The 9,662-nt window shown below is 38.5% G+C and overlaps 1 protein-coding gene across 1 annotated transcript; it reads left to right on the plus strand.

Moving 5' to 3' along the window:
* Positions 1-2,494: 2,494 nt before the first annotated feature.
* On the plus strand, positions 2,495-9,396 carry DNAL1 (dynein, axonemal, light chain 1). Its single transcript, XM_009999742.1, has 7 exons — positions 2,495-2,527; positions 4,381-4,490; positions 5,154-5,209; positions 5,851-5,906; positions 7,172-7,298; positions 7,700-7,846; positions 9,054-9,396. The coding sequence occupies exons 2-7, from the start codon at positions 4,456-4,458 to the stop codon at positions 9,098-9,100; spliced, it is 468 nt and encodes a 155-aa protein (XP_009998044.1). The 5' UTR covers positions 2,495-2,527; positions 4,381-4,455; the 3' UTR covers positions 9,101-9,396.
* Positions 9,397-9,662: the final 266 nt, after the last annotated feature.

Here is a 9,662-nt window from a genome sequence, read left to right on the forward strand (position 1 = left end):
GGGGGGAGGCGGCGCCCCGGGTGCTGCGCCAGCCCCGAGCGGAGCGCTGGGCGGCCGGGGCTGCTCCCGGCTGGTCCCTGGCGCCGAGGAGCCCGGGCAGCGCTGCAGCTGGCCAGAGGGCAGCCCAGGGCCGGGGCTGGCTGAGCTGTGGGGGCTGGGGCTGTGCCGTGGAAAGGGAGATGTCGGGGATAGGTCGAAGTAGTGGGGACGCCGTCCCTGTAACCGAGATAGTACGTGTTGTTAAGGCAGCGGTATCTATGAGTAATTAAATTACTACAGTGATTAGCCTGGTATCTCTTGCTGTGCAGTTCTGATTTGCTCTACATAACACATAAATAAATGTTTGCAAACGAAGGCAAAGCGTCACTGGTTTAATTTTTCTTGGGAGTCTGAATTTTGTAAATGCTCTGTGTCCAACAGCCATGTCTTTGAGGGAAAAATACTTTATTACTGCTTCTATATGTACAGGGTTGGTGGGTTTTCCCCTTTAAGTTATGATGTTTCTTGTTCCCCAATGTGTTGATGGTGGTTCTTCAGGGTGACAATTTAAACTATGGATTGTGTGGCCTTTTAAAATTTAAGGTAATATGACTTTGTTTAGTGTAAAATACCTGTAGAAAATTGTTCCACATGCAGGTAGAGGAACCCTGAAAATAGGCTTCACAAAGGGAGGTTTCCCTTAAATAACCTCCTTTGGCAGAAGATACTGCAATTTATCTCTAGAAAGTTCAAGTGCACTTCAAAGAACGAAGCAAAATCCCTGATATCTCTTGATAACACATTATGCTGATTTTCATATTTCCACCAAGTCAGATATTACAGCAGGAGAAACAAGTCAGCAGAGGTCAGAGAGGAAGCTGCTCCTTGTACTTACGTGGATCACTAGCTTGAAAGTGCAGTCTGGTTTGAGATGTGAGTTTGAACCAGAAGCAGTTTCTGTCTTCAACATGAGTGACTGAGATCAGATACTGACATGCTGTAATGATTGGCTACCACAATTAAGAAAAATACAATGGAATTCACATCCAAAAAACCCCAGTGAAGTAGAAGCCTGTTGTTTTTACTGGCACACCAGTGGTTGTTAATGGATTTTCATGAAGCTGTTGGAGTTGGAACTAAGGATGTTGTCTTCTGAACAGGGGGAGGTCAGGCAGGTGTTTTATCTGCAGCAGACACCAAGAAGATACTGCCGTGGCACGAGTTTGCCAGGTCATCTACAGTGAGACCTAGAGTAGCTGTCACACAGTAGAGGCAGGATTAAAATGAATGCCCATCAGAGGATGGAAGCAGCTGGATCATCTGAGGATGCTCAATGAAAATATATATTGATGTTGGAGATGCATGCTCTGGCTCCTTGGTATTGCTGGGTCTTAGACCTCTGCTAGGTGGGTGTTGAGTGACTGTAGCCATTCTTTTACATGCAGCGGCCTCAACTGTTGTCTTTCCCTTTTGGGTTCAGAGTTTCTGGAGGTCTAAAGTAACCAACACTAAAGTTCTGTGACCAAGGTGGATTGACTGTAAGATTTTTGGTGGAAACTAATTTGTTGGCTTTAACTTTTCAGTAATTAAAAAAAAAATCTCTGCCTGAAAGTCTGCTTCTGTCCACACATGGTAGTGCTACACCAAAGAGCAATAGAGGTGGCCAGACTAGAGTCCTCTTGGTTTTGTGGAAAGGAGCCTGTTGATCAGTTTTTGCAAAAGATTGGTCTTTAGCACCTTTTTAATCTGAAATACATCTTAGAATATGTTTACTGTTTAGGATACTTAAGAGTTTCTCTATATACTGCTGCTTTGGATGTTGTGGTTTTGATAATGCTCTAATAAAAAGCAGAGAAGTTGAGTTAGTGGCAACAGAAGGTTGGTCAGTGGGTCAATCCTTACAATTCCTGGTACAGCAGATCTCAGATTTTCCCCAACTGAGTAATTCATGTTTTCACATCACATGATGTGACTCAGCATAGAGCAAATGGAGAGAAACAAATATAAACAATCCAGATTGCTCTTGATTTTTGGCAAGAGGTACCTTATTTTCCTCAGTTTGTCTTAAGAGGCTGTATCAGTCTGTCTACTCAGACTCACTCACAGACAGGAAGTTACCAATGCACAATAGTAGAAAGTGTGGGGTTTTAAGAGCATTAGACCACGTTTTTCAGTGCAGTAATTTCTTATGTCTTTGAATTCAGTTGAATCGAATTTCACCATGAAAGGTGACAAACAGTGTCCCAAACCCATGCTCCATACGGGGCAGAGTGTAAGATCTGGAAGATAATGTCGGCATGTGAAGCCAATTGATTGCTTTTGAAAATGTTACCAAGTACCCCAGAAATTAAATTACAGGACACTCAGGGGTTTTAGCTTCTGGGACTGAGCTGGTGAAAGGTAATACAGGAAGCAGGATAGGGAGAGAAGGGAGAGCAGTTAGGTTTGCAGTGAACGTGCAAACTAAAAATTTGCAATGAATATTCATTTAAATTTGTTTCATTTTTAGGCAAAACCAACAACTATCAGAGAAGCTCTAGCCAGATGGGTAAGTACCAGAACAATATTTAGCAGTACTCTCTGGCATGGGTTTTGTCTGGATTCAGCTGCATTTCTTTTTCAAATTTATTGTAAGAAATATGTTCTCTTGAAACATCTGCTATAAGAAATTTTGCAAAGTAAATATTTTCTTATTATTTATTGAGATATAATACATTCTGTTGGGCTTTCTGTGTGTTCTTGTTAAATTAATATGGCAGATAAAGATGAGTCTGTTTTGCTGTCCTGCCTTGTTTTGCTGAATATGCATCGATAGAAGGCCTGAGGCTACAAAGAGATTCAATGTTCGGGATATCTTATGTTTTGATTTTGCTCTGTTATTTTATCTCAGTGTTGCCTTGCCCACAGAATAAACAAGTATGAAATTCTCGCTCCACTGAAACTTTAGCTGTTGTCTTTTAACATGTGGTCTCTCATAATGTGCAAAGCTTAACTCAGAATTAGTTTCTTTGTTTCTCTTCTTCAAGTATTGTGTTAATACCGTTATTTGGGGCAGTGACTGACGTGGTCCTGGAGCCTTCTGGAGAGCTGTTTGTTGGCAAGGATGCAATTTCATATTATGATATAGGATGCTCTGGAGTCAGTCCAGTAAAACCAGTGATGATCTTTCATCAGTTGCAGTCCATTTTAGATTACTAACCATGAATAAAAATATTATCACACTGAATTTGGACAGAAACTGAAATATAGACAAATGCACAAGACAACATGCTAATCTTTTATTCAAGTAAGTTGCCTGAAGTGTTTTGGGTACATAAGAGAGGAAATAATGTAATCAAAACTGATCTTGTGCTGTGGGATTCTAAAAGACTTCTGGGTTGCAATTCATTTCATTATAAAGTAGCCATACAAACCAGGCCAGACCTCAGCCATCTCCCTTTTCAGTAGCTGCATAAAAATGGGGGAGAAAACAGTCCTTGTTTTGAAAGCGCTGAGTAGATACCTCCTTTGTTAATGGACCTCCAGTCCTCCCACTGAACACTGAGTGAACTGACAAAATGCTCCCTTTGTGCTGCCAGGGAGCCAGCTGTCAAAACTGGTGTTACTGCTGAAATAGATACTTATTCCAAGTGTCTAGTCAGTAATTGCCATCACTTCAGAATTTTAAAATATTTAATAGACTATATATTTTAATAAACCCAAGTGCTGAAGTTATTACCATTTTCCTAAAGCTCTGAGCTTTATCACGTATTTAATCAACCTGGACTGTAAATAAGAAGTTTGTCTTTTGCTGTATTCTCTAAAGTGTGAAATCCTTCCCCCACTCTTTTTAAATGGCTGATTAGAAATCACTGGTTTTTAGATTCTTAACTCTGAATCTGTTGAGGTTCTCCCCCAAAACGTACTCCTCTGTGTTTGGCTTATGTTGTGAGTTAGGTGTGAGTTCTGAGCTTTCTGGGTGAAGCAGGAAGGAGATTTTTCTGTCAGAGCTTTTAAGAATTGGTTTCTACTACAGACAGGCCCTATTTGAAGTGTCCATATGTCAGTCTCCAAGGAAGCACTTTCATTCTGAATTTTAAACCTCCATCTACTCTCCATTTCTTTACAGCAGAGGACCCCTTCATTAAATTGCTCAAATGTAACACAGCGTTTTTTAATAGCATATGTAATGTACAAGTTTTTTCAATATCTGGAAAGTAAGCTAGCCTTCCCTTCTTTATGCTATGCCAGCTGGAATCTTCATAAACAATATTCAAAGTGCTTTCTTTTTTTTCAGTAATATCTTTACTAGTATGCTGGAATGCTTCTAAAGTAATTACTTGTATAGTAATTTTTTAATACAGCAATTTTTAGCAATTGCATGTAACAGTGACCATTTTCTTCACTTTCTCTTTTCTTCAGGAAGAAAAAAATGGCCAGAAGGCTTCAGAGGCAAAGGAAGTGAAACTATATGGTCAGATTCCTCCTGTAGAGAGGATGGATGAAGCTCTCTCCACGCTTGTTAAGTGCGAGTAAGTTAATTTAAAAATAAATTTGAAACCAAATATTCTCTTTGCTTTTTATATATTTTCAAGGTTTTTGCTCTCCACTGTGCAAATATCTATTTAAGATGTTTAACTGTGGCCTTCAAAGCAGCAGCTTTCTCTTTTTCTCATACAAGCTTCTCTTTCTGCACACAGTTGAACTTTTTAGTTCTAAGATCCCTGTCACTTAACTGAGAAGATGTTAGGATAGATTCTGTATTGATATTTATTCCCAGAAAATTGATTTATTGTTTACTGGTATATATTTAGAGGTACATGTTTGGAATCTATCAGCTAACTGACATATTTATGATCCATTCAAAAATTTATGCAAAAAAGGAGACCTAACCTGGACTTCCAGAAAGAAATTAGAGCCACTTCAGAAATAAATGTCCATGCATTTGTTAAAGCTAAGCATAAAAAAGATAATGTAATGTGACTAACTTGTGGTTCTTTCCCAGAAGCTTAATAAAGTTGCAGAAGTCTCAATAAGTTTGAAGATGTTTTGAGTCTGTTTGCACATCCAGTAAGTTTACCATCTAATGAGAGAAAACTAGACAATTATTTCTAATGCAATGCTGTTTGGACATCGAACTCTTCTGATATAGTGATCACTTGTATGCTGTGAATTGATTATTCTTGCTTTTAAAGGAAACTGTCGCTCTCCACAAACTGCATCGAAAGAATCGCCAACTTGGGCAACCTAAGTAAGTGACAAGTCAGTGATCAATTTTTGTTTGCTTGGACAGGACATACACCATAATTTGTTATATGTGTCCTGTTTTATCCCTATTCTTATTCTTTTTAATTCCTTCCACTTAGAAAATGACAAGTGACCTTTAAAATTATCAGTCTTACTGGAGAATGCATGTTTAGCAGTACCAGTGTATTAAAGCACCTATCCCTGTGTGCTAGCCTTGGCAGATGTCTCACCACACAGGTTTTTTAAAAAAATTCCATTCACAAAGCACCTTTGTAACTTTCAGTGAGTCTGAGTTGTGATACTTAAAACTTAACCTGTTCTACAGTGCTTTAATGACCAGTGTCCGTGCCCATGATGGGTAGTCTGCAGTTCAGCAACTTTATAATAGCAATATTGGTTGGAGGGAGATTGGAGTGTTGTAGATCTTGATGGAAAAATACCATTCCACCTTGCAGAGGATTTGGATGTACTTGGTTTGATTTTGTTCTTACTTGAAAGGGGCATGCCATCTGTCTAGGAGTGGAACTGAACTTCTGTTTTGTGAGCAGCTGTCTATGACACCTTGAAACTCATTTTCTTACTGTCTTTAGGGGACAGAGTTCTTAATGGTCTTATTAATAGGAAACTTTCTTTTATCTGTTACAGAAAATTTGAGGATTCTGTCTTTGGGAAGAAATAACATAAAGAACTTGAATGGATTGGTATGTGCTTCTTAGTATTAATTCTTTGCTGACAAAATGGAATACTGTCTAGAATGTGGGATATTTCCCATGTGTTCCTAAAAGTCATTGCAGAATTTATATTTTTGAATTTACATTACATATTGCTGAATATACATTATATACATTATATATTGCATGATATATACATAATGTGTACATTACATTAAATAAACAATATTTGCATTATTGTTTCACTGTATTTTCTCCTTGCACTACCATCTGTTCATGTTGCTGGTCTTTTTTCATGGATAGTCTTTCTTTTTTGTTTAAACACTCTTCATATTTGGAGGTTCTTCAGGGCTAGTTTACCACATAAAAGGATTTTAGAAAGAGGGATTTAGTTGTCTTTCACAAAGACGGGCAGAACTTCTATTTTAAAACTACTTTCTGTCTGTGAAGCCCTTTAAATTCCACTGGCTTTACATTAAAATAATTCCTACAGACTTTTTGCATGATGAATGTTATACCTGTAGATACTGAGGCAGTGCTTCTTTACCAAAAATATCAGCAGTCCTATGAACACATACTTCATGACAGTCTGTCCTTTTTTCGTTAACTGGCAATATGGTTTTAGGGGAGAAGATTGTGGCAGGACTAAGTCTACCAGGTAGAGGAAAATCTGCTGTGGAAAAAATTGGATCAAGCTTGTTTGAGTTAAAGGCAGAAGAACTTTTTTTCAATTAACTTTTTTTTAAATAAATACAGTAATTATATTCTTCCTCAAGAGATACTGTTAGTCTCTGCCACAAAATGTTTCTGTTCAAAGCTATTCCCACCTTCAAAAGATGCCATATTTCCTAAATGTGAAATGCAGAGTCAATGTGGAACAGTTAGTTAAAAAAAACCTTTCTTTTGAGAGACTTGTGAAAGCCACTTCTGGCTGATAGGTACAAACATACATGCACCTGAAATGGATCATTCTCCCATATTGAATAAAACCCCATCTAAAGTACTTGTTGATTTGCATTCACTTCATGTATACATGCGTTGCACAGCTACTCCAGCCAGCTATTCCTTTTCTTATTCTCATTCTGTCATTTCTGTCCTCCTAAAGATTTCAGATCTTTGGCTCTTCATTTCTATGAGTATTTGTCTAATATTAATGCATAATTAAGGACCTGCTTAAAAGGAAATGAAGGCCAATATACCTTAGTATTTTCTCACATGAGGTGACCTGTAGGGGGTGAAGAGAGAATCTGAAGAATAAGGGGGATATACTTCGGCTTACTTGAGTCATTTTCCAGGAGGCAGTAGGAGAGACTTTAGAGGAGCTGTGGATCTCATACAACTTCATTGAGAAACTGAGGGGTATCCGTGTAATGAAGAAGCTGAAGGTTCTTTATATGTCAAATAATTTGGTGAAAGACTGGGGTAAGTCACACCTCTCTATTCTGTAACTTCTGTAGTATGATGGATGCATGAGATAAGTCACCAAGTAAAAAATATTTCTGTATGTTACAGAGTGTTAAGTCTCACTGTAAGCCTGCAGACATGCACTAAATCCATAAATATCCTCTTGTGCAAGAGAGTAAAAGTCGTTAGAATATTGAATTTAACTTCTAAGCCCAATGGAGTTTGTTCTTTGAATTACCTGTCTTCAACTTCTTTTAAAATGCTTACCTTTTCTTTTACCTGATACCAGTTCAAGCCCAAGCAATCCCCATCCTGTTGTATCCCATGCTATTTATGTTTGCACTGAGTTGAAAGGAAGGTTTGGTGTGGATGTACTTTCCATGTTCCACAAACTGGTGTTTTCACCTTTGCGGTTGCAGCAGAGTTTGTGAGACTGGCAGAGCTGCCATTGCTGGAGGATCTGGTGTTTGTAGGCAATCCATTACAAGAGAAATATGCCTCTGATCAGAAGAACAGTTGGATTGAAGAAGCAACAAAACGGGTACCCAAACTGAAAAAGCTGGATGGTGAGTTTGGGGTATGAGGCAATTGATGTAAGTTAACAGCTTAATATAAACACAAACACAGGGAAATGAATTATAACCTGAGAAATTAATGTGTGCTGATGTAATGTTCCTCCTTCCTCTCTTTGGAGTTAAGTGCCTAAAGCACAACAGAACCAGGCTCTGGTGGTTTTATTTTCCATTTCCTACCTGAGCAAAAGTTAACACAGCACCTCGATCTTACAGTAAGCAGAGGGCTCTTACCACAAAGCCTCACCATCATTCAAGTCTCTGCCTCAAGCTGAGCAAAGCATCAGTATAACCCAGTTGCCATTACCCAGTTGCCAGTGCATGTGAACGAACATGTATCTTCCCACCCCTGCTGTTCTTATACCAGTTATTTAGGCCTGCATTTGATTGTGCTTTTTCAGCATGCTGTGACCTTACCTTTACTACTGGGTTGTGCTACAGTAGGGAAAATGTATAACTTCATAAAGCTTTTTGGGGCTGTTAGCATTTCAGCTTATTTAAAATTCACAAACACAGCACGATGAGGTGGTGTGAGCCCCGCAGACTGCCACAGTCCCACAGTCTGAGGTGCCTTTGCTCAACATGGCATTTATAAAGTGATTTTATTTTGGTTAAGTACCCAGGAGGTAGGTATAGACTATGACTCCACTTGGCAATACAGCTTTATTCTATGACATCTAATTTATTCCTAAGAAATGTGACTATATTGCTTCTTGGATCCACATATTAATATAATTGTGTTTTCTAGTCTGGACATCCTAGTTAGGTGTCATACAACTTGATCATGTATGTCATGGAAATGGCAGCACAATGTAGGAGTCCAGCAAGAGGAGAGTGATGTGTTAGTTGATTGTTAGTTGAACCAATATGATGAACCTTGCAATGACCAAGTTAGGTTACTCTTTTCAGGTCTTGCTTTAGTACTTTTTTTTAATCCCCTGTTATCCAAGACATTGGAAAAACATTCAAGAGAGGATCTCATATGCTTAACTTTTCTAGTTAAGAGCAGATCAAGTATGTAGAAGGTCATGTCAGTTAGAAGCAGTGGCAGGAAATACAACTCTTTTCTCTTTCTGCCAGTCCAGCTCTTTCCAGTAGTTGGGATTAACTTTCAGGTATATCAGCTTTAACTGTATCTTTCTCTGCATAATCTATTTATAAACCTTTGCAGATTTTTTCCCCTCTTTTGTTTTCGTCTTAGGTACCCATGTTATTAAAGAAGAAGAAGAAGAAGAAGGAGCAAACTGATGTCACTCTCTTGTTTGGTATTTAATTATTTAAGTAACTCCAGGTAGCTTGGCACATAGAACTTTTATATAATATTTGTTTTGAAGAAAATCTTTGAGCAATTTTTAAAAGACCAGCTTATCTCCACAGTCTGTCACCCAAAGAGTTACCAAAATTTGGGCACACCAACTTTGTCAAGCTTATGACACCTTCAGTAGAGACCAGTGGAGCTGAATTTATCTGCTGTTTGGCTATCAAGAGATCTTTACCTAAAGTAATACATAGTCATTTTTAATACCTGATTAGTAGTGCTTGTTATTCACTCTTGGGTTATAATAGAACCACTTCATCTCATTAAGTGCTGTTGGCAAACAATATAATTTGAAACACTGGGGCCAAAAGAACAAAAATTCTGGTTTAGAGACATATTGCAGGCTTTGTTGTGTTTAATTTTGTCACAGCAATCCCTCAGTATTTGAAATAAGCATGTTTGCCTTTTCATTCCCTCTCCTGTTATGCCAAACAGGCCCAGTAGTTGCAGACCTAGACACAAAAAAGGTCTGATGATTGCTTGTTACTGGCC

The sequence above is a fragment of the Chaetura pelagica genome, unplaced genomic scaffold (assembly GCF_000747805.2).
Source record: "Chaetura pelagica isolate M959 unplaced genomic scaffold, ChaPel_1.0 scaffold416, whole genome shotgun sequence".
Classification (NCBI taxonomy): domain Eukaryota; kingdom Metazoa; phylum Chordata; class Aves; order Apodiformes; family Apodidae; genus Chaetura; species Chaetura pelagica.

Excerpts from the sequence above, each read along its gene's own strand:
- DNAL1 (XM_009999742.1), top strand. The coding sequence starts at position 4,456 with ATGGATGAAGCTCTCTCCACGCTTGTTAAGTGCGA. Across the intron at positions 4,491-5,153 it reads TCCACGCTTGTTAAGTGCGA|GAAACTGTCGCTCTCCACAA; the intron begins GTAAGTTAATTT and ends TTGCTTTTAAAG. Across the intron at positions 7,299-7,699 it reads TAATTTGGTGAAAGACTGGG|CAGAGTTTGTGAGACTGGCA; the intron begins GTAAGTCACACC and ends TTGCGGTTGCAG.